The sequence below is a fragment of the Zea mays genome, chromosome 1 (assembly GCF_902167145.1).
Source record: "Zea mays cultivar B73 chromosome 1, Zm-B73-REFERENCE-NAM-5.0, whole genome shotgun sequence".
NCBI classification, from domain to species: domain Eukaryota; kingdom Viridiplantae; phylum Streptophyta; class Magnoliopsida; order Poales; family Poaceae; genus Zea; species Zea mays.
Genome location: NC_050096.1, coordinates 278,815,848 through 278,840,705, shown reverse-complemented (window position 1 = coordinate 278,840,705; position 24,858 = coordinate 278,815,848). Strand labels below are relative to the sequence as shown.

Here is a 24,858-nt window from a genome sequence, read left to right as displayed (position 1 = left end):
AATTAGATCTTCCTTGCCTCCCATGTCGTCGCATAATATCTAGTTGTTTGCTTGTAGGCTGATGGGAATAAGTCCAATTTTCCTCGTCGAACTTACTGTACGACAAATAAGTAATTAAATATGGCTCCTTTGGTAAAGAAATTAAGGGGTAAAATAAAGACTTACATGAAATATGGCTCCATCTCTTCCATATTAGAGTACATGTATAGCAATGCGGACATTCTTTCATCCATGCTAAGGTGGTAGAACGTGCCCTTACTAGTACTTGTGCCTCTTCATTGGAAAATGTTGAGATCACTGACAGGAGGTTCCTCATCGACATTGTATCGCATGGTAGCAGCATAGACATTATGTTCCTCTGCGAAATACACACTCGTGAAGTATGAAACCTCCTTTAGCAAAAAAGCTTCAGCGATGCATCCTTCTACTCTAGCCTTATTTCGAACCATGCCTCGCAGGTTTTTGAGTGCACGTTCAATGTGATACATCCACCTATATTGTACAGGTCCACCAACCTTTGCCTCATATGGAATGTGAATAAGTAGATGCTCCATCGGATTGAAGAATCCAGGTGGGAATATTTTTTCTAGCTTGCATAACAACACTGGTATTTGTTTCTCCAACTTCTCCATCATATTTTTACTTATTTCTTTGGCACAGATCTGCCTGTAGAAATAACTTAGCTCAGCTATTGCTTTCCACATGGCGTCGGGCATATAACCACGAAACATGACAGGGATAATTCTCTCCATTAATATATGGAAGTCATGGCTCTTTAACCCAGTTAGTTTTCCCGTTTTCAAATTCACAGCTCTTTTCAAGCCCGTAGCATAACCATCGGGAAATTTAATTTTTTTCATCCATCTCATTACCTCGATCTTGTCTTTAGAGGTAAGACAGAACAAGGCACGTGGCGGCTTACCGTTGTCATTGAGCACTTGGGTTGGTCGGTCACAAAGCATTACTAGATCTCTTCGAGCTTTCAGATTGTCCTTTGTTTTGTCAAAATGCATGCAGGTGTGTATGAGGGCTTCAACAACATTACTTTCTTGGTGCATGACATCAATGTTGTGCACAAGAATCAATGACGACATATAAGGGAGCTCCCAGAGACCACATATATGTGTCCAGTTGTGGTCCACTCTGAATCCTTCGTACTTGTCCCCCTTTTCATTTAGGACAAGGTTGTTCAGCTGAGCATATATTTCTGCCGCGTTAAGACGTTTAGGCGGACCTTTGGTGACCACAGTGTTCTTTATAAAGTTTTTCTTATCGCTCCTAAAGGGGCGTTTCCTGGGCAACCAGTGTCGATGACAATCGAAGTAAGTGATCTTTCCACCATGAGCAAGACGGAAGCAATCTGTATCTGAACCGCAATATGGACATGTCAATCTACCATGTGTACTCCAACCGGTAAAAATAGCATACGCCATGAAGTCATGCACCGACCACAAATACGCAACTCGAAGTTTGAATATCTGTTTTGTAAAAACATCGTATGCTTCAACACCTTTCCAAAGCTCCTTCAACTCTTCAATCAAGGGTTTTAACATGACATTGAGGTTCTTTCCAGGATAGTCTAGGCCAGGAATGATTAAGCAAAGAAATATAAATTCATATTTCATACAAAGAGAAGGTGGAAGGTTGTATGGAATAACAAAGACGGGCCAACATGAGTATGATGATGCCATTTGACCAAAAGGTGTGAAGCCATCGGTCGCGAGGCCGATTCGAACATTCCTCGGATCAGCTGCAAACTCGGGATCAAACGTGTCGAGAGCCTTCCATGCATCCCCATCTGAAGGGTGCACGATTAGGTCATCGTTATCACGGACACCTTCTTTGTGCCATCGCATGTGCATAGCGGTTTTTTTAGATAGAAACATCCGTTTCACTCGAGGAGTTAGTGGCAAGTAGCGGAGCTGCTTATGTGCAACACCTGTCATCACCTTCTCACCCTCATCATTAACAACTTCCACAAATCTAGATTGTCCACATTTCAGACATTTTTTCTCTTCCGCATGCTCCTTCATGAAAAGCATACAATTATTTTTGCACACATCAATCTTCTCATAATCCATACCGAGACCTTTGATAATTGTCTTTGATTGGTACATGTCTTTAGGCAACTTATTGGGCTTTGGGAGCACATCTCCTAATAACTTTAAAATCTCATTGTAACAATTGTTCGAGAAAATGTACTTGGACTTAATGGCCATGAGCCGAGTAACAAAAGCGAGTATACTCACATCTGTGTGTTCATGCAACGGCTCTTCAGAGTCTTTTAGTAGTTTAAAAAATCTGGAAACCTCTGGTGTGGCAGGATCCTTGGAGCTTAGGTTGAATTCTGGATGTAGCGAATCTAGCATCTCATGCATCGCATCATCGCCAGCCCAATCATTGTTCTCCTCCTCTTCTACATTCCGGTTGGGTACTACCTCACCATGATGTTCCCACACCTCAAATCCGAGCATAAATCCAAACTGACAAAGATCTAGGCTAACTCTTTCCTTATTAAGAAATATACTATTTTCGTGCCGCCTATAAGGGCATCTGACAGTGCCGGTTAAGGACAAGGCGAATACGTGGTCCACAAAATCTTTGGTCTTGGCTACCCAATCATCAGAATGACGTACATTCCTACTCCAACCATTGTACATCCATGCACGATCGGCAGCCATTCCTGAGACTGTTAAACGGAACCATATCGTGAAAAAATTATTTAACTTCGTCTAGTGTATCGGTCCTACATGTATAGACATGGATAGGTTTCTAAACCCACATGAACCTAGCAGGACCCAAAAAAAATTTGGCATCATAAATTCGCTGCCACTAAATAATATTACTTATATACAAAACAAACAATGATATAATACTAATCAAATCAAACTAAGTACCACATACACTAATTATGCAACTATTATACATACCAATATAATATACTATTAAAGCTAATAATATAATTAGTACCACATATTAATATAAAATTAATGACTAAATGCAATATACCTCTAATCTCTAAACCACACATACCACTAAACAATAATACTAATCACACAACTAATCAAACGAACACAATTATAAATATATACTAATTTCGGCGGTAATTCAATAACGGCCGCCGAAAATATGGAATAAAAAACGCAAAAATACCTTACGACGGGGAAGAGCTTGGCGACGACGGTGGAGTGGTTCCACGACGGTGGCGGCTCGGGGCTTTGAACGACGGCGATCGACGATGATGGCTCGGGGCGACGGTGGTGGCTCGCGGCGACGGCAGCCTCGGCCGGAGTCCCGCGCAGGGGGTGCTGCGCGGCGCGGGGGCGGCCCGGGACCGGCGGCGCTGGCCGGCCGGGGAGCGGCAGCGCGGGGACAGCCGGGAACGGCGGCGCGACGGCTGGAGGCAAGAGGCGGCGCGGGCGGGTAAGGAAGACAGAAAGAAACAGAGAAGATGCGTCGGGACCGTTTTAAACTTTTAATTTTCGGTGGCCAGGGGGCAGCCGCCGAAAATAACTGCTTATTTTCGGCGGCTGTGTCAGAAGCCGCCAGAAATAGCGTTATTTTCGACGGCTGTGTCAGAAGCCGCCGGATGTACAATGCTGTTGTGTTTATTGCGAATAAGGCGCACCACCTATCCATCCCGCTGACAGGCGATGTGCCCCCTCGGCATTTAATGAGCCCTGTCCATTCCGCAGGTGGCGTGCCTGTCCATTCCACTGGCAAGTGATGCGTCGCCTCCGCATTTAATGAGACCTGTCCATTTCGCTGGCAGGCAGCGACCTGTCCATCCCACAGGCGGCATGCCTGTCCGTTCCACTGGCAGACTGCACGCCCATACTGTCGCTTGCACCACGCCCATCATTACTCGTACGTTACCAAGGAAGTCGCCGCCGCATGTCAACGCTGCTCGTGCTGCGAACAACTTGGGCCTGGAGATTGCACAGATGTCACATGCATTAGTTGCTCTAGGTATTCCATCCATTATGTTCCTGGGCCCACATGTCGGGGCTCAGCACCCTTGTAAGTGCCCCCCTTGAGCTATAAAAGGGAAGGCACACGGCGTTACAAGGCAAGTTCTCTCAAGCCAACTTAGACCCTCGGGAAATTCTCCAAGCTCTCGAGCATCAGCAATACCACGCACAGTGGAGTAGGGTATTACTGAAAGGGAATTAGGCTTACACCTAGTTCCTAAATAATTTTGGTGGTTGAATTGCCCAACACAAATAATTGGACTAACTAGTTTGCTCTAGTGTATAAGTTATACAGGTGTCAAAGGTTCACACTTAGCCAATAATAAGATCAAATTTTGGATTCAACAAAGGAGCAAAGGGCCAACCGAAGGCACCTCTGGTTTGGCGCACCGGACTGTCCGGTGTGCCACCGGACAGTGTCCGGTGCACCACCGGACATGTCCGGTGCACCAGAGGACTCCAACACCAACTCGCCACCTTCGGGAATTTCCAGAGGCACTCGCGCTATAATTCACCGGACTGTCCGGTGTACACCGGACAGTGTCCGGTGCGCCATGGAAAAGCGGCCTCAGGAACTCGCCAGCTTCGGGAAACTCCAACGGATAGTCCGCTATAATTCACCGGACTGTCCGGTGTGCACCGGACTGTCCGGTGCGACTCCGGAGCAACGGCTATCTCCGCGCCAACGGCTCTCTGCCGCGCATTTAATGCGCGCTCTGCGCGCGCAGAAGTCAGGCGCGCCCATACTGGCACACCGGACAGCAAACAGTACCTGTCCGGTGTGCACCGGACACCCAGGCGGTCCCACAAGTCAGAAGCTCCAACGGTCAGAATCCAACGGCAGTGATGACGTGGCAGGGGGCACCGGACTGTTCGGTGTGCACCGGACTGTCCGGTGCGCCATCGAGCAGACAGCCTCCCAACGGCCACTTTTGGTGGTTGGGGCTATAAATACCCCAACCACCCCACCATTCATTGCATCCAAGTTTTCCAGCTTCCAACCACTATACAAGAGCTAGCATTCATTGTAAAGCACACCAACAAGAGATCAAATCCTCTCCCAATCCCATTCAAAACCCTAGTGACTAGAGAGAGTGATTTGTAGTGTTCATTTGAGCTCTTGCGCTTGGATCGCTTCTTTTCTTTCTTGATTCTTTCTTGTGATCAAACACTCACTTGTAATTGAGGCAAGAGACACCAATTGTGTGGTGGTCCTTGTGGGAAGTTTGATTCCCAAGTGATTTGAGAAGAGAAGCTCACTCGGTCCGAGGGACCGATTGAGAGAGGGAAGGGTTGAAAGAGACCCGGCCTTTGTGGCCTCCTCAACGGGGAGTAGGTTTGCAAGAACCGAACCTCGGTAAAACAAATCCGCGTGTCACACTCTTCATTTGCTTGCGATTTGTTTTGCTCCCTCTCTCGCGGACTCGTTTATATTTCTAACGCTAACCCGGCTTGTAGTTGTGATTATTTTTGAGAATTTCAGTTTCGCCCTATTCACCCCCCTCTAGGCGACTTTCAATTGGTATCAAAGCCCGGTGCTTCATTAGAGCCTAACCGCTCGAAGTGATGTCGGGAGATCACGCCAAGAAGGAGATGGAGACCGGCGAAAAGCCCACTACAAGCCACGGGAGCACTTCATCGGAAGAGTCCCGCACCAAGAGGAAGGAGAAGAAGAAGAGCTCCTCCAACAAAGGGAAGGAGAAGAAATCTTCTTCGCACCACAAAGAGAAGAAGGAGAGATCTTCCTCCCACAAGCCACATCGGAGAGGAGACAAGCACAAAAGGATGAGGAAAGTGGTCTACTACGAGACCGACACTTCATCAACATCGACCTCCGACTCCGATGCGCCCTCCGTAACTTCGAAACGCCAAGAGCGTAAGAAGTTTAGTAAGATCCCCCTACATTACCCTCGCATTTCTAAAAATGCACCTTTACTTTCCGTCCCATTAGGCAAACCACCAACTTTCGATGGTGAAGATTATGCTAGGTGGAGTGATTTAATGCGATTTCATCTAACCTCACTCCACAAAAGTATATGGGATGTTATTGAGTTTGGTGCACAGGTACCATCCGTAGGGGATAAAGACTATGATGAGGATGAGGTGGCCCAAATCGAGCACTTCAACTCTCAAGCGACAACAATACTCCTCGCCTCTTTAAGTAGAGAGGAGTACAACAAAGTTCAAGGGTTGAAGAGCGCCAAGGAGGTTTGGGATGTGCTCAAAACCGCGCACGAAGGAGATGAGCTCACCAAGATCACCAAGCGGGAAATGATCGAGGGGGAGCTCGGTCGGTTCCGGCTTCGAAAAGGGGAAGAGCCACAACACATGTACAACCGGCTCAAGACTTTGGTGAACCAAGTGCGCAACCTCGGGAGCGTCAAGTGGGACGACCACGAAATGGTTAAGGTTATTCTAAGATCTCTCATTTTCCTTAACCCCACTCAAGTTCAATTAATTCGTGGTAATCCTAGATATACTAAAATGACCCCCGAGGAAGTTATCGGGAATTTTGTAAGTTTTGAGTGCATGATCGAAGGCTCAAGGAAGATCAACGAGCTCGATGATTCCACCACATCCGAAGCTCAACCCGTCGCATTCAAGGCCACGGAGGAAAAGAAGGAGGAGGCTACACCAAGTCGACAACCAATCGACGCCTCCAAGCTCGACAATGAGGAAATGGCGCTCGTCATCAAGAGCTTCCGACAAATCCTCAAACAAAGGAGAGGGAAAGACTACAAGTCCCGCTCCAAGAAGGTTTGCTACAAGTGTGGTAAGCCCGGTCACTTTATTGCTAAATGTCCATTATCAAGTGATAGTGACAGGGGCGACGACAAGAAGGGGAGAAGAAAGGAGAAGAAGAAGTACTACAAGAAGAAGGGCGGCGATGCCCATGTTTGTCGGGAGTGGGACTCCGACAAAAGCTCAAGCGACTCCTCCGACGACGAGGACGCCGCCAACATCGCCGTCACCAAGGGACTTCTCTTCCCCAACGTCGGCCACAAGTGCCTCATGGCAAAGGATGGCAAACGGAAGAAGGTTAAATCTAACTCCTCCACTAAATATGAGTCTTCTAGTGATGATAATAATAGTGATGAGGAGGATAGTTTGCGTGTTCTCTTTGCCAATCTTAACATGGAGCAAAAAGAAAAACTAAATGAATTGATTAGTGCTATTCATGAAAAGGATGACCTTTTGGACTCCCAAGAGGATTGTCTAATTAAAGAAAACAAGAAACATGTTAAGGTTAAAAAGGCTTATGCTCTAGAAGTAGAAAAATGTGAAAAATTATCTAGTGAGCTAAGCACTTGCCGTGAGATGATTGACAACCTTAGGAATGAAAATGCTAGTTTAAATGCTAAGGTTGATTCTCATGTTTGCATTGGTTCAACTTTCAATCCTAAAAATAATGATGATGATTTGCTTGCTAGGATTGAAGAATTGAATATTTCTCTTGCTAGCCTTAGAGCAGAAAATGACAACTTAATTGCTAAGGCTAAAGATTATGATGTTTGCAAAGTTACAGTTTCCGATCTTAGAGATAAAAATGATATTCTTCATGCTAAGATTGTTGAACTTAATTCTTGCAAACCCTCTACATCTATTGTTGAGCATGTATCTATTTGTACTAGATGTAGAGATGTTGATGTTAATGCTATTCATGATCATATGGCTTTAATTAAACAACAAAATGATCATATAGCAAAACTAGATGCTAAAATTGCCGAGCACAACTTAGAAAATGAGAAATTTAAATTTGCTCGTAGCATGCTTTATAATGGGAGAAGCCCTGGCATTAATGATGGCATTGGCTTCCAAAGGGGAGACAATGTCAAAATTAGTGCCCCTCCTAAAAGATTGTCTAATTTTGTTAAGGGTAAGGCTCCCATGCCTCAGGATAACGAGGGTTACATTTTATACCCTGCCGGTTATCCCGAGAGCAAAATTAGGAGAATTCATTCTAGGAAGTCTCACTCTGGCCCTAATCATGCTTTTATGTATAAGGGTGAGACATCTAGCTCTAGGCAACCAACCCGTGCCAAGTTGCCTAGAAAGAAAGCTCCTAATGCATCAAATGATCAGGCCATTTCATTTAAAACTTTTGATGCTTCTTATGTGCTTACTAACAAATCCGGCAAAGTAGTTGCCAAGTTTGTTGGGGGCAAACACAAAGGGTCAAAGACTTGTGTTTGGGTACCCAAAGTTCTTGTGTCTAATGCCAAAGGACCCAAAACCGTTTGGGTACCTAAAGTCAAGAACTAAAATTGTTTTGTAGGTTTATGCATCCGGGGGCTCAAGTTGGATACTCGACAGCGGGTGCACAAACCACATGACAGGGGAGAAGAAGATGTTCTCCTCATATGAGACAAACCAAGATCCCCAAAGAGCGATCACATTCGGGGATGGAAATCAAGGTTTGGTCAAAGGTTTGGGTAAAATTGCTATTTCACCTGACCATTCCATTTCCAATGTTTTTCTTGTTGATTCATTAGATTACAATTTGCTTTCCGTTTCACAATTATGTCAAATGGGCTACAACTGTCTATTCACTGATATAGGTGTTACTGTCTTTAGAAGAAGTGACGATTCAATAGCATTCAAGGGAGTGTTAGAGGGTCAGCTATACTTGGTAGATTTTGATAGAGCTGAACTCGACACTTGCTTGGTTGCTAAGACTAACTTGGGTTGGCTCTGGCACCGCCGACTAGCCCATGTTGGAATGAAGAATCTTCATAAGCTTCTAAAGGGAGAACACATTTTAGGACTAACCAATGTTCATTTTGAGAAAGACAGGATTTGTAGCGCATGCCAAGCCGGGAAGCAAGTTGGCACTCATCATCCACACAAGAACATCATGACGACCGACAGGCCACTGGAGCTCCTACACATGGATCTATTCGGCCCGATTGCTTACATAAGCATCGGCGGGAGTAAGTACTGTCTAGTTGTTGTGGATGATTATTCTCGCTTCACTTGGGTGTTCTTTTTGCAGGAAAAATCTCATACCCAAGAAACCTTAAAGGGATTCTTGAGACGGGCTCAAAATGAGTTCGGCTTAAGAATCAAGAAAATTAGAAGCGACAATGGGACGGAGTTCAAGAACTCTCAAATTGAAGGCTTCCTTGAGGAGGAGGGAGTCAAGCATGAGTTCTCTTCTCCCTACACCCCTCAACAAAATGGTGTAGTGGAGAGGAAGAATCGAACTCTTTTGGACATGGCAAGGACCATGCTTGATGAGTACAAGACTTCGGATCGGTTTTGGGCCGAGGCGGTCAACACCGCCTGCTACGCCATCAACCGGTTATATCTTCACCGAATCCTCAAGAAGACATCCTATGAACTCCTAACCGGTAAAAAGCCCAATATTTCTTATTTTAGAGTCTTTGGTAGCAAATGTTTTATTCTGGTTAAAAGAGGTAGAAAATCTAAATTTGCTCCTAAGACTGTAGAAGGTTTTTTACTTGGTTATGACTCAAACACAAGGGCATATAGAGTCTTTAACAAGTCCACTGGACTAGTTGAAGTCTCATGTGACGTTGTGTTTGATGAGACTAACGGCTCTCAAGTAGAGCAAGTTGATCTTGATGAGATAGGTGAAGAACAGGCTCCATGCATAGCTCTAAGGAACATGTCTATTGGGGATGTGTGTCCTAAGGAATCCGAAGAGCCTCCACATGCACAAGATCAACCATCCTCCTCCACGCTAGCATCTCCACCGACTCAAAATGAGGATGAAGCTCAAGTTGATGAAGTAGAAGATCAAGCAAATGAGCCACCTCAAGATGACGGCAATGATCAAGGGGGAGATGTAAACGATCAAGACAAGGAGGATGAAGAGCAAAGGCCGCCACACCCAAGAGTCCACCAAGCAATCCAACGAGATCACCCCGTTGACATCATCCTCGGCGACATTCATAAGGGGGTAACTACTAGATCTCGTATTGCACATTTTTGTGAACATTACTCGTTTGTTTCCTCTATTGAGCCACACAGGGTGGAGGAAGCACTACAAGATTCGGATTGGGTGGTGGCAATGCAAGAGGAGCTCAACAACTTCACTAGAAATGAGGTATGGCATTTAGTTCCACGTCCTAACCAAAATGTTGTAGGAACCAAATGGGTCTTCCGCAACAAGCAAGATGAGCATGGTGTGGTGACAAGGAACAAAGCTCGACTTGTGGCCAAGGGATACTCCCAAGTCGAAGGTTTGGATTTCGGTGAAACCTATGCACCCGTAGCTAGGCTTGAGTCAATTCGCATATTATTAGCCTATGCTACTTACCATGGCTTTAAGCTTTATCAAATGGACGTGAAAAGTGTCTTCCTCAATGGGCCAATCAAGGAAGAGGTCTATGTTGAGCAACCTCCCGGCTTTGAAGACAGTGAGTATCCTAACCATGTCTATAGGCTCTCTAAGGCGCTTTATGGGCTCAAGCAAGCCCCAAGAGCATGGTATGAATGCCTTAGAGATTTCCTTATTGCAAATGGCTTCAAAGTCGGAAAAGCCGATCCTACACTCTTTACTAAAACTCTTGAAAATGACTTGTTTGTATGCCAAATTTATGTTGATGATATTATATTTGGGTCTACTAACGAGTCTACATGTGAAGAGTTTAGTAGGATTATGACACACAAATTTGAGATGTCTATGATGGGGGAGTTGAAGTATTTCTTAGGATTCCAAGTAAAGCAACTTCAAGAGGGCACCTTCATTAGCCAAACAAAATACACTCAAGACATTCTAAACAAGTTTGGGATGAAGGATGCCAAGCCCATCAAAACACCCATGGGAACCAATGGGCATCTCGACCTCGACACGGGAGGTAAGTCCGTGGATCAAAAGGTATACCGGTCGATGATTGGTTCATTGCTTTATTTATGTGCGTCTCGACCGGACATTCCTAGTCCAATGATATATATTTTTGTTCTGATTGATGGCACCAACCGGACTTAATGTTAACATTTTATTTTGATTGGAACCACCAACTAGCACTAAAGACGCGCGCGACATTTAGTCCTGATTGGTACTGTAGCTAGGACTAAAAGCCCTTACTGCAAAAGCATGCGATGGACTAGGGTTTTTAGTTTCATTTGTTTTTCCTCGCTAAACTTTATCACTACACCTTTTTTAAAAAAAATTAGCTACTAATGAAACAAACACGGTAGCTAAAAGTGTTGTGCTAAAGTTTAGCACGCATTATCACTTTAGTTCCACCAAAGTTGCTAAACTGTGCTAAAAATGTCGCCAATCTTATTTTGCATTGAATACCCCTTTTCTCTCTTCCCACCATTGGTCACGTGCTCCTTGTGAACCGTAAGTGCTAAAGTTTTGCACTTTTTCCAAACATCCCTCAAGTGCTAAAATTTAACAATAGATTATCATGTGCTAATTTTAGCACTAGTGCAAAAAACAGGCCCTCAGTCGGTTGGTATATCCGGGACTAATGGTGCCATTAGTCCTAGACTCAACTTTGATGGGGTAAGAAAAAAACAAGAAGGGTATATTCTCTACCTGTGTGTTGATCTATAATCATCTTATCTTTACGATCTTTTGTTCATGTCAACCTTGTAATCTAAATATACATTAACATTAGGTTAGTTCCCATTTTCACCAAAATCCATAAGATGAACTAATGGTACACAACCTAATACAGGATTGAGTGGCTCCTCAAACCATCACAACAAAAACACCTAATGTTCACGTCTCCTGAAAAGCCAATGCAAGAATTGAGGCGCATAGGATATTGCTATTTGAGTTTTCGTAAGTTAAATTGTCATATCTACCAAGTTATATAGAATATTGCTAATACATATTATGTATTTAACATTCTAATTCGGTATTATTTATGTTATTGTTTTTTTATATATTGTTGATCAAAGTTGTGACTATTTGATCTTGACCAACTCTAGCAGCAATGAGATTCCTTAAGGTAGTGTTTGGTTGAGGAGCCAAGTAGAACGGAGTCGTTCCATCCCTGATTCTAGGAACGGAGCCGCTCTGTTCTGTGTTTGGTAATCTGGAACAGAGCGGTTCTGTTTTTTGTTTGGTTGCAGAGTGAACGGAACGGAGCGTGACTGTGAGAGCGGGATTGGAACGGAGCGGCTCCGTTCCATTGATTTTTTGGAGCGGAATGGTTCCGGATCTGAGGAGAATATTCCCTAATTGGAGTCATTCCGTTCTAGTTACTTTGTAACTAAACAACAACAAAACTGGAACAGAACGGTTCCGTTCTACTAGGCTCTTCAACCAAACACTACCTAAAAGAAGTGAATGAGACTATGAGAGGGACGGTCCAAAGTAGTTGCGGGACATGCGAGAAAATCCGACAGGGCTCGCGGGCCAGCCCAAAGGCGACCAGCCGACCAGGTGTCACCAAACCAGGCCATTTTAGTGGGCCGCGTCTGTATCTTCTAGCTCGCTCATCCGTCAGCCCACGTACCAATGATCCGTGCGCACCTAGCACCTACTCGAAAAACTTTTCCTCGACAGGAAAACTAATCGAAAAACTACGCGCCCAAGCAGCGCCACGCGGCCTCCCCGCCGCGCACCACGAGCCACTCGCTCGCTCCCCCGTCCTAGTAGTGGCTAGTGCGCGCGCAACACACACGGACGCGCGCGCTCCGTACTCGGGAGTCGGGCCTCGACTCGGCACGCGTCCGCGGCTCCGCGCCCAGGCCAGGGTGTGTTGTGTCTTCCAGTCTCCACGCTCCTGAGACCACATCTCTCTCTCCATGGCGACGGCCATCTCGTTCCCGCGCGCGCCGCTGGTCACTCCCCGCGCGTGCACCCCCCGCCGGCTTGTCCACGTGTCGGCGGCGCGCGCCTCTCCCCCGCGCGGAGGAGGGCGCGTCGGTCGCCGCTCCCCGACGGTCCCCGCTGTAGCGGGAGCCTCCTCCTCCTCCTCCGGCTTGGCTCCGGACACAAGCGTGCCGGCGTGGGACGCTCTCGGCGGCGTCTCCGTCCTCGCCGCGGGAACAGGCAACGCTGTGGCGCTGACGGACCTGTGGGACTCCGCCGAGGTACCACTGTCTTCCTCCGTGATCTGCGGCCGGTCAGTGGCCACACAGCGGGACGGCCCTGCCCTGGCCTGCCTTCCCTGCCGTCGTATGCTGACGCCGCCTTGCGCTTGCGCGCGCAGGGGGTGGCCGTGGTTGCGCTGCTGAGGCATTTCGGGTGCTTCTGCTGGTGAGGAGATCGAGATGGTATCTGTTGGTTGGTTGGTTGGTTGGTTGTTGTTCGCGAGTAAGCTTTGATTTGGGCGTGTCCATTTCCGCAGCTGGGAGCTGGCCTCTGTTCTCAAGGACGCCATGGCGGAGTTCGACTCGGCGGGGGCTAAGCTGATCGCCATCGGCGTCGGAACCCCGGAGAAGGCTCGCATCCTCGCCGACCGGGTATGTGGCCTCGTGCTGAACACTCTTATATGTGAAGGCTTGAAGCTACTGAAAGTCTGAAACCTTGCCGAAAACTGAATCTCTGAATGAGTGCGCGTTGCAGCTGCCGTTTCCTATGGACTCCTTGTACGCGGACCCCGAGCGTAAGGTGACAGACTACGGTGCAGAAGCGTCTCAACTTTTGAAATTTCAAGTGTTTTGGTTTGCGCGATCGTAATGCCCTGTCCTAGGTATGACCGCGGCTCTGCTGAACGCTGCTTCGTTCTCTCAGGCTTACAGCGTGCTTGGACTGTACCATGGTCTGGGCCGGACGCTCTTCAGTCCAGCTAGTGTAAGTACCATCGCTTTGAGCTGAGCAGTAAGCACTGCTGCTCTCGTCTTTGTTACCGTTCGTGGACGTCTTGAGATGTCGCGCGCTGGTGACATGACTTGCAATCTTTTACACTGCACGCTGATTGTATATATATACACACGATACGAAGGCAAAGATATATTCGAGGCTCGACTACATCAAGAAGGCGACGGAGAACTACACGCTGGAAGGCACGCCCGCCGACCTCACCGGCGTCCTGCAGCAGGTTGAAGTCGTCGTCGTCTGAGCTCTACCTCTACGCTACGGTGTGCATACTGAAGGGTCTCATTCGCTGCTCGTCTCTCTCTCTCTCCACCAGGGTGGAATGTTCGTGTTCAGAGGGAAGGAGTTGCTGTACTCGTGGAGAGACCAAGGCACGGGTGACCATGCTCCTCTGGACGACGTGCACAGCGCCTGCCGCAAAATTCCCAGTCGCTTGACCTGATGGAACGGATTCCGGCAGCACATGAACCCGTCCCAGCATTCAGGCGCTGCTATCTAGGAAATGCCATATCGGATAGAGAGACCAAAACTGCTATACATCTGCTTCCAAATTGGTTCGTCCTGAACGTGTAAAATCCACACATGACATATGTACACAAGATGCTTTTTTTCCCACAGAAAACTAAGAACAGTGTATCCCGTCGCGATCCAGTCCTCCCCTTGCACGCGTACCTCTCCACGAGCCACCAAAGCAAACTGGCAAAAACTCTAGAGTTCCTCTCCTTCCAAATGGTGCAAGAGATGAGATGCTTACGGGACAGGAGCCACCAGTCCAGTAGCGATGTCGTGTTGGTCAGTAGCAGATGCTGCATACCATCGATCCTGAGCGCGTATGTATATGTTCCATATTCTGCAGCCTAGCTTTAAATCTTTCAACCCACGGACGCACTGAGTCTAACATATGACATCATGTATGTCACAAGTCTGTAGCCTAGCTTTAAATCTTTCAACCCACGGATGCACTGATCCAGGCTGACCTATTTATGAACCAGTTGGATGTTGCCATAAAGTTTAAACCATACCCTGTGTATAAAACTCGGTATGATTTGTCTGTTGAATATACTGGTTTCTTTTGTACTATGCGTTTATGACACCTATATATAGATGTCGCCTCATCATTTATTTACATGAGTTTGCTTGCTACTTTGTTGTCCGAGACTCCAGATTCCGCTGGCAGATTCCGAAAGGTGGATGGCTGAATGGAATTTTTTTCTTCAGTATAGTAAATGGAGAAAGTAATGTTGACACTTTGTTGATAAATTGAATGGCTTGTATATAGTCCCACAGCATTACAAATTTCCCTGTCGACAGTTTGTTGACAAACTGGCTGAGTTGTATAGCTACACAACATTATTTCTGTTTTTCTAATTGTTATACACGTGCTTATAAATTTCTCTGATGGCAGTTTGTTGACAAATTGACTGACTTGTATAGCTGCACAACATTTTTTTCTAATTGTTATATCCGTTCTTATAAATTTCTCTGTTGACAGTTTGTTGACAAAAAGCTATGATTCTGCTTAATAGGTGTGCATGAATGATGCGTCCCTTGGTCTACATTTACTGCTTGTCTCATATGTGTTTTAGGGTTGGATTTTTTGTGTTCAAAAGCAAAGGACTGTTGAATGCAAGGAAAGACGAGGGCGCACAGGCGACCGTGCCCCTTTGGACGATGTGCTCAATATTTGCTGCGAAGTTCCTGCAGCCTAACCTGATGGCTCGGTCTTAAGCTATCTCCAACAACTTATTCATTCTTATACGTATATTCAAACTTTAATCTATGAACAGTGCAATATATAATGTAAAAAAATGCAAAACAGTGTTATTGTATAAAATTTGGTGCACTGCAGACGGTCTTAGGTCGGATTCCTTCCCATCGTTACGCATATGGTCTTCATCCATTCTTTTTTTTTTGCAGCCTTGTTAAAAAAGGGAAGTTGGAATATACTTGTAGCATGCATATCGTCTTCATCCATTATCTTTTTTTTTTTGGCATCAACAGATCCCTTTCTTTGTTCACAAGCTGGACATGGGTCTATATATTCTACCGGTTTCCTGGACGCCAATTGTCGGTGTCCTTGATTCCCAAACTTACAAGATTGTCCGCTGCAAGTGTCTTCTCCACCAATATGCACATGTGAGATACTGCTGTGCCAAGCTTCATATGTGTTGATATATTTGTCTTACTTTGATACCTAGATGGTTATCGATTGTGAATCGTTGCATTGTGAATGGCACATTGCAAGTAAAAACAAGTTGATGGTTTCTTTTGTTAGGTCAATGAGAGTTTTATACTCATTAAATGCGGTGACACATCATCACATCTGGTGATATGGCAATGCAACTAAGAGGAGAAAAGAGATATCAAGAGAGTTTTATGAAAGATGGTAGAGTTTTATGGCACGAAACTCTGCATACACGACTATCTAGTCTAAATCTGATGAGACAATATTGCCATATTGGAAACATTCCATTAAAACTCATCATTGAAAATGACCTTAGGCTCTTTGAGTATCATACTTATATATTTAAACTATTTAATTGGTTTGATGTTGTGTCCATACACTACAAGAAAACGTTGAGGGAGTGTCGGTAAATTTGAGAGTGTCGGCCCAAAAATTCTTAATATTGTAAAAGTGTGGGTTTTTACTGTACCGACACTTAAGAGTGTCGGGGGTGTCGAGAAAACCCACACTCTTAACTTAAGAGTGCCGGGGTCCGCGAAAGCCGCACACTCTTATTTTTTAACCCTACCAAACACGGCTTCTCTATCTTCGGTCTTCCTCACCAAAAATCCCTACCGCGCCGCGCCGTTTCTCCCGCCGCGCCACCGTCTTCCCCTGTAGCCATGCCGCGCCGCCGTCTTCCCCTGTAGCCGCGCCGCGCCGCCGTCTTCCCCTGCAGCCGCGCCGCACCGTGGCCCTGCACCCGTGCCGCGCCCCTCCCGTGCACCAGTGTCGCGCTCCTGCAGCTGCGCCGCGCCGCCCTGCACCCGCGCCGTGCCGCCCTCCTGCCCTACTGCCACGTCGCGCCGTCCCCCGCGCGCTGCTCCTGCCGCAGCGCGCCCTGCTTCTGCTGCCGCCACGCCGCGTCGCGCCGTCCCCACGCGCTGCTCCTACCGCGACGCGCCCTGCTGCTGCTGCCGCCGTGCCATTGCTCCTGCCGCGCCGCTCCCTGCTGCCGCCGCCGTCTTCCCCTGCCACGCACGGCCTTGCTCCACAGCCGCATCGTGCCCTCCCCCGTGCAGCTTGCTCCACAGTTGCACCACCCCTGCACCAGCCGGGCCGCGCCACCATCTCGCCTTCGCGCCGCCCCTGCACCAGCACTGCCGCGCCGCTACCGTAGCACCAGGGGCACCACACGCTCAGGTAATTAGCTCTTAGTCTCTCAATCTCGATGTGGAATATAGATATAAATTTTATTACTGATTGTTGATTATTGTCTTGTATATTATTGTTACTCATGGGCACTATATTAAGTAACTGAATTATGTAACTGTACTTGGTACAATGCTAAAATAGATGTAACTAAACTCGGAACAATTGCTTTAGTGTTTAACTGTTTATAAGTGGACTTTTCGTGCCTAAGTGTATATATGTTGTTAAATATGTGTCTTTTTCTTTAGCTTTGAATATGAGTGACGATCGAAGAAGGGCGATGTACGATGGATTCGATAGTGTCAGTCATGGGCACTCTAATGCATGGGTGAGAGTTGCAGATGAATTCGTGGCACTCGCATTTGCTGGTGATGCTCGTTTAGCGAGGTGCCCGTGTATAAAATGTCGGAACTTGGTTCGGTTGAAAAAAGTGGAGCTCTCGTATCATGTTTTCAAACATGGCTTTATGCCGAACTATCTCGTATGGCATGAGCATGGAGAGGTGGACCATACTATTGAGTCAGATGGGGACTTGGATGTAGATCGAATGGAAGAGATGTTGGATGATATTAGGAATGAGTACCCAGAACTACAGAATAATGAAGCTTTTCCAGAGGATGTGAGAGAGTTCTACAAGCTTCTTGAAGCCTCAGAGGCTAAAGTGCATGAAGGAACCAATGTGAGCGTACTGCAGGTGGTAACACGTCTCATGGCGATGAAGTCAAAGTACACCTTCTCCAACAACTGTTACAATGATTTTGTGAAACTGATTATTGATATCAGCCCACCGAATCATAACATGTCGAAAGACTTGTACCATTGCAAGAAGCTCGTAGCTGGTCTCGGCATGAACTACCAAAAGATTGATGCTTGCGAGGACAATTGCATGTTGTTCTGGAAGGAGCATGAAAATACCACACATTGCATCCACTGCAGTAAGTCAAGATATGCAGTGGTGCTAGATGAGGATGGAAACGAGGTTACGACAAAGGTGCCGATCAAGCAACTCCGATACATGCCTATCACTCCACGGCTTAAGCGTCTCTTTCTAAATCAAGAGACAGCAAAGCAAATGAGGTGGCATAAAGAAGGGGATCGTCAGGGTCAAGATCCGGATGTCATGGTGTATCCCTCAGATGGCGAGGCCTGGCAGGCTCTCGACCGTTTTGATCCAGAATTTGCAAGAGACCCTAGGAGTGTTTGTCTTGGTTTGTCGACGGATGGATTCACTCCTTACTCCAATAACTCCACTTCTTACTCATGTTGGCCAGTTTTTATGATGCCCTACAATCTCTGTAACGCCCTGAATTTGGTGGTAGAATTTTTTCTTCTTCTTTTCTCTCACCAAATTCAGGTGTTACTCTTTCCTTTTTCCCTTTTCTTCTCGCTAAGCCTTGATCTTTTCCAAAGTCGCAGCGGGTTTTGGCTTTAGACCTCGTGTAAAGCAAAACCTTAAAACACTTTATTTCGTGTGATGCACCATGCCGAACCATGCATACTTTTGATTGATTAAAAATGTGAATGCTTTCATCTAGAGGAAATTAGAAATTAGAAATTAGAAAAAAAGAAAAAGCCTTTTCTTTTTTTCTTTTCTCTTCTCCCCCCTTCTCCCCTTTCGGCCCAACCGCCCCCCCCATTCGGCCGGCCCAGCTGGCGGCCCAGCCGCCCCCCTCCCCACCCTTCCCGCGTGGGCCCCGCGCCGGCCCAGCCGCGCGCCCCCTCTCCCCCCCACTTTGGGCCCAGTCGGCCCAACCGTTCCCCCCTCTCTTTTTTTTCCAAAAATCCCCTCTCTCTCTCTCTCTCTCTCTCTCTCTCTCTCCCTCACCCTAACCCTAGCGCCGCCGCCGCCCCTCACCCTGCCCTAGCGCCGCCGCCACCCCTCCCTGGCGCCGCCGCCGCGCCGTCCCCCTCCGGTGAGGCCCCCCCTCCTCCTCCCTCCTCTCCTCCCTCTCCTCCCCCCGTCCCCCGGCCACCCCGGCCGCCCGCGCCCCCCGCCGCCCGGCTCGGCACCGCCCGCGCCGCCTCTTCCCCGACCCCGGCCGCCCGCGCCCTCGTCCGCCTCGGCCGCTCCGGCGAGCTCGGCTCGGCCCCGGCCCCGGCCACCCCGGCCGCCCGCGCCCCCGACCCCGCCCGGCTCGGCCCCGCCCACGCCGCCTCTTCCCCGACCCCGGCCGCCCGCCTCGGCCTAGCGCCGGCGTCCCCCGCCCCCGGCTCGGCCGCCTCACCCGCTCGGCCCCGCCCCCGGCCGTTCGGCTCGGCCCCTCCGGCGAGCCCCGTCCCGCGCCCGCCCTCTCCGGTGAGCCCGCCCCCCTCGTCCGCCCGCCCCCTCCGGCGAGCTCCCCCTCCGGTTCAACCGCCCCCCCCGGTTCAACCGCCCCGGCCCCGGCTCGGCCGCCCGCGCCGCCCGCGCCCTCGCGCCCGGCCTCGGTCGTGCCCCCGTCCTACCCGTGCTTCGCCCCGCCCGTGTGCCGTGTTTGCCCGCTCGCCCCGCCGTGCCTTGCTCGCATCGTGTCGGCTCTCGACGTGGCCTTGAGCTCGGCCCAGCGTGCCTTCGGCGCGCGGCCTCGAGCTCGGCCAGCGCACGGCCCCGACGCGTGCGCGACTCGTTCGCGGCACGTTAAGTGTGGTTTTGCGCGTGCGCGTGCTCGCGCAGCATTCTGGCGTAGCTCGTCGTGCTCGCGACGCGACGCATAGCGCCCTATCGCGCTCGCGACACGATCGTCTATCCCCTAGCCCCGTCTACCCCCCCCGTATCCTATCTGCGCTAATCACGTTGTTTATATTAATAAGATAGGGGTCTCAATTTGGAAATTGGTTACGTTAGTTAATTTGTATAGCTAATCGTCTATCTTATTCAATGTTAATCTACTAAAAGTGGTCACACTTACATTAGTGCATGTAGCTAATTCTTTTGTTAGAACCAATTGGAACTAGAACACGTGACGTCTAGTTATTCATCAACCCATAGTGCGTCTCAGGCATAAGCTTTAACTCTCGCGAGACCTTTTCTCATTTCTTTCTAACCATGGTAAACTCATTATCGTATGTGATATCCTATGCATATTTACTTTATTTGTTCTTTTGTATGGTGTATTGTTTGTTTCCTAATTTGAATGGATGTATGTATGTATGCTTGCAATCGCATAGAGAACGATCCGGTTGAAGAGCCTGAGGAACTCGCAGGAGAAGCCCCTGAGCAGCAGTCGGTTGGTGGAGGCAAGTGTCCCTTGACCTATCTCTGTCCTATTCATTCTTTAATTCACCTCCCGCTTTACACATTTATGCCTAAGGATTGACTAGCTTTTGTTATCCATGTCCTTGTTTACCTATTTGGGTTGGATTATTATTGTTTAGCTTTATGCTATTGCTTAACTCTAATCAATGAACATGATGAGATTATCTATGATACGCTGTTTTCCCCTTTCTTATGATGATGTTGTACTTGTGGTCTTCAAGGGGGCTCGAGCGGTTTCTCGAGTGCCTCTCCGTAAGGACCTGTTCTATGGATGACCGCCCGGGAAAACAGTGCAACCATGAGGGTGGAATGGGATGCCCTTAGCTGAATAATTAGAGGATCCGGGGTGTAGTTCACTTAGCCGTCGTGCCGTCAATGGGGCTCGGTGTATGCGGCTCGCTCTGCCAAGTCTGGGTTCGCCCCTTGGGGAGGAGTGCGGTGCATTTAGGAAACCTAACGGGTGGCTACAGCCCCGGGGAATCTTTGTAAAGGCTACGTAGTGATGTCCTGCTAGGCCACCTAGGTAGTGGTCAATGGGGAGTAGCTCTCTCCGGGCAGAAAGGGAATCACGGCTTGTGGGTAAAGTGCACAACCTTTGCAGAGTATTTGAAAACTGATATATCAGCCGTGCTCACGGTTATGAGCGGCCAAGGGAGCTCCAGTGATTAGTGGTACTTGATTAGAGATACTTTGGTACAGGTGGCTATGAGATCGATGGTTTTGGTTATGACTATGGTGTTGGTAAGTGGTGCTCTTTCCGTTTGGAAAGGGTACATCGGGCTAATAGCTTGGGTTAATGCTAAAACCTGGCTTTCTATTAGTAAATAATAATCTGACCAACTAAAAGCAACTGCTTGACTTATCCCCACATAAAGATAGTCCACTACAGCCAAACAGGATACTTGCTGAGTATGTTGATGTGTACTCACCCTTGCTCTACACACCAAACCCCCCCCCATCCCCAGGTTGTCAGCATTGCAACCACTGCTCAGGAGAAGATGAAGCCGTGGAAGGAGACTTCCAGGAGTTCCAAGACTACGACGAGTTCTAGGCGGGGGTTAGCGGCAACCCCCAGTCGGCTGCCTGTGAAGGCCGCGGTTATCTACGTTTCTTTTCCGCACTTTGATTTATTGTAAGGACCGTATGGACGTCTCAGACGTATGATGTAATCGACTATTATTTCCCTTTTAATACTACTTTGAGCACTGTGTGATGATGTCCATGTTATGTAACTGCTGTGTACGTGAATAACTGATCCTGGCACGTACATGGTTCGCATTTGGTTTGCCTTCTAAAACCGGGTGTGACATAAGTGGTATCAAAGCCGTGCTGACTGTAGGACCGCTAACCTAGAATAGAATGGTCGTTCTAAGGACTATAGACCTCTGTCCCTACCTTGACTTTGATATCCCTTCAAAAGTTGGTCATACCGACCAAACCTATGTTCTACTATATATTATACCTTGCTGAAAATCATGTTTTATTCTAATCCTTCATTTATTTATGATTCATTACTTGCTGGTCATATTGATTCTGTTCTCACCCTTTTGCTTGCGATGTCTTTTGTAGATGGCTCGACTTAGACACACTGCATGAAAGTCCGTCATCCCCTTCTTACCCTCCCGCCTTGCTGAGCGTCCGCTTCGCCGTCCCGTGGCCGGACAGTCCAACCACTTGGAGAGACTGCACCACCGCCTGCATGAGGAGCAGGAACGTCAACGACAGGAGCAGCAGGGCTCTTCCTTCTCGCTCCACCAGGAGATAGAGTCCGTGAGGAGCTGCTCCCCCGTGCTTCCCCTGGAGGCGCCCCCTGCACCATCACTGGGCGCCCCAGCTTCTGGAGTAGTTGCTGGAGGAGACCTAGACGACGGAGGTGGCGACGACAGCTCGAGCCACGACACCGACTTCTCTGCTAACCATGAACCGGAAGGATGGGTTGCTCGACCCATCACTCGCGACGCTGCTCGCGGGTGTCACTTCCACGATGCGCTCGACACCCTGCTACGTCAGGCACTTAACCGGCATACTTGGTCCATCGAGTATCGCTGTGTGGTCTACCAGCACAGTCGCGGGGTCTACCCGGACCGCTGGGAGGCAATCTGCTTGGTGCGCCGTCCGGAGAATAGTCTCCAGGGTGCGGAGGCCTGCTCAGAGCACTATTCTATCTCTGAGCGGGACTCAGCTGAGGCAGCCATGCAAGATGTTGCACGGCGTGCGCTTTCGCACTACTGCTCGGTGCTCGGTGGGGTAGCTGACGGTCTTGACCTGAAGTATTACCCTCGCCGTCCATCTGGCAGCACAGGAGGCGTGATTGTTTCACCTGTCGGTGAGGACAATCCTAGGTTGAGCAGCACAGTCAACCTAGCCACCGTGCTAAACACGGAGCTAGACCATGCATTAGACGAGCTGAGTAGGGCTCGTGCTGAGATCGCCCTGCTGCGGGCTGAGCGCGCGGAACATCGTCACCTGGATGGTGGTTCCCCCGCTCCCGTCGGGACTCAGCACCCGTACTGCTCACCTCGGCGTGGACACCAGTCTTATGGCAATCCCGACTGCAAGACCAAGATAAATCTAGAACCATAGATTGTTAGAGTTGGATCTTGTAATTAATACAAAATATATATACGTAGAAGCTACAGTCTTAGCGTTAGTCTCGGTCTTAGTTAGTCTTAGTTAGACAGGGTAGTTTGCTATATCCTGTGCATTTATGTTTGTCATGATGAACTATGTTTGGTTTGGATCTTTGTAATGATTGTCACCGGAGTGTGGGTATCCCCTGCATTTTGGTTTACCTATTATGTTAATGGAGTTAGTTATATAGTTGGGAAACCTTTTATTCCACTTTCCTCTTTATCTGAGAAGCTGTGTGGTCTGTGTTGGAGATCAGTGAAGATGCTCACCTGTTCAGTGTTGTTGAAGAATTCTATACTCTTTTCTTATGATGCAAGATTTGCCAGATCAGTTCTGATGTGTGGTTGCATTCTGCAGATGTCAGAGAATAGGCGCAGAGGAGGAAGGCGTGCTCAGCAGGAGCGAGCCGCTCAACAGGAGGAGGTGCCCCAGCAGCAGCACCTGCCGCCCCCGCCCCCGATGTCCATCGAGCAGATGTTTCTGATGCAGACTCAGGCAGTTCAAGCCATCGGTCAGACTCTAGCCACCATTCAGCAGCAGCAACAACAACAGCAGCACGCCCCACCTCAGCCTCAGATGCCTCAGATGCCCAGAGACAAGCGTGCTGAATTCATGAGAGGTCATCCACCAACGTTCGCTCATTCTTCTGACCCCATGGATGCTGAAGACTGGCTGCGCACTGTGGAGCGGGAGTTGCATACCGCTCAGTGCGATGACAGGGAAAAAGTCCTGTATGGTCCCCGTCTGTTGAGAGGAGCAGCCCAGTCATGGTGGGAGTCTTACCTCGCCACCCATGCCCACCCTGACGCCATCACCTGGGAAGAGTTCAGAGGAAGCTTTCGTCAGTACCATGTTCCTGCAGGTCTGATGACAGTAAAGAAGGAGGAGTTCCTGGCCCTCAAGCAAGGGCCATTGTCTGTCAGTGAGTACCGGGACAGGTTTCTGCAATTGTCTCGCTATGCTCCTGAAGATGTCAACACCGACGCCAAGCGACAGTACCGTTTCCTGAGAGGCTTGGTTGACCCTCTTCAGTATCAGCTGATGAATCACACCTTCCCGACATTCCAGCACCTGATTGACAGAGCAATCATGACAGAGAGGAAGCGTAAGGAGATGGAGGATCGTAAGCGCAAGATCAGTGGACCCCAGCCTGGAAGCAGCAATCGTCCTTGTTTCTCAGGCAATCAACCTCAGCAGTTCAGGCAGAACCAACGTCCACCTCAGCAGCATCAACAGTTTCAAAGGCAGTATCCTCAGCATCAGTACCAGAACCGTCAGAGCAATCAGTCAGGAGGTCAGTTTCAGAGGCAGAATCAGCAAGCACCTCGTCTTCCTGCCCCAGCAACCCAGCAGGACAATCAGGCAGCACCAGCTCAGGTTGGAAACAGAGCATGTTTCCACTGTGGAGAGCAAGGCCACTGGGTGATGCAATGTCCGAAGAAGGCAGCCCAGCAGCAGTCAGGCCCCAATGCCCCAGCAAAGCAGAATGTGCCTCAGCCTGGAGCAGGCAACCGCTCTCAGTCGCGTTACAATCATGGAAGACTGAACCACTTGGAGGCTGAAGCAGCTCAGGAGACCCCCGGCATGATAGTAGGTATGTTCCCAGTCGACTCCCATATTGCAGAAGTGTTATTTGATACTGGAGCAACGCATTCTTTCATTACTGCATCATGGGTAGAAGCACATAATCTTTCAATTACTACCATGTCAACCCCCATTCAAATTGACTCAGCCGGTGGTAGAATTCGAGCCGATAGCATTTGTTTGAATATAAGTGTGGAAATAAGGGGGATAACGTTTCCCGCCAACCTCATAGTAATGGGTACTCAGAGAATAGATGTTATCCTAGGGATGAATTGGCTAGATAAGTATCAGGCAGTTATCAGTTGTGATAAGA

At 48.4% G+C, this 24,858-nt stretch overlaps 1 protein-coding gene across 1 annotated transcript; it reads left to right on the top strand.

Moving 5' to 3' along the window:
* The first annotated feature begins 12,600 nt into the window (after window positions 1–12,600).
* LOC100275311 (uncharacterized) lies at window positions 12,601–15,118 on the top strand. The gene is made up of 4 exons (NM_001149419.1): window positions 12,601–12,992; window positions 13,112–13,158; window positions 13,250–13,364; window positions 14,884–15,118. The coding sequence occupies exons 1-4, from the start codon at window positions 12,705–12,707 to the stop codon at window positions 14,956–14,958; spliced, it is 525 nt and encodes a 174-aa protein (NP_001142891.1). The 5' UTR covers window positions 12,601–12,704; the 3' UTR covers window positions 14,959–15,118.
* The last annotated feature ends 9,740 nt before the right edge of the window (window positions 15,119–24,858 follow it).

Excerpts from the sequence above, each read along its gene's own strand:
- LOC100275311 (NM_001149419.1), top strand. The coding sequence starts at position 12,705 with ATGGCGACGGCCATCTCGTTCCCGCGCGCGCCGCTGGTCACTCCCCGC. Across the intron at positions 12,993-13,111 it reads ACCTGTGGGACTCCGCCGAG|GGGGTGGCCGTGGTTGCGCT; the intron begins GTACCACTGTCT and ends TTGCGCGCGCAG. Across the intron at positions 13,365-14,883 it reads CTCGCATCCTCGCCGACCGG|ATTCCGCTGGCAGATTCCGA; the intron begins GTATGTGGCCTC and ends CCGAGACTCCAG.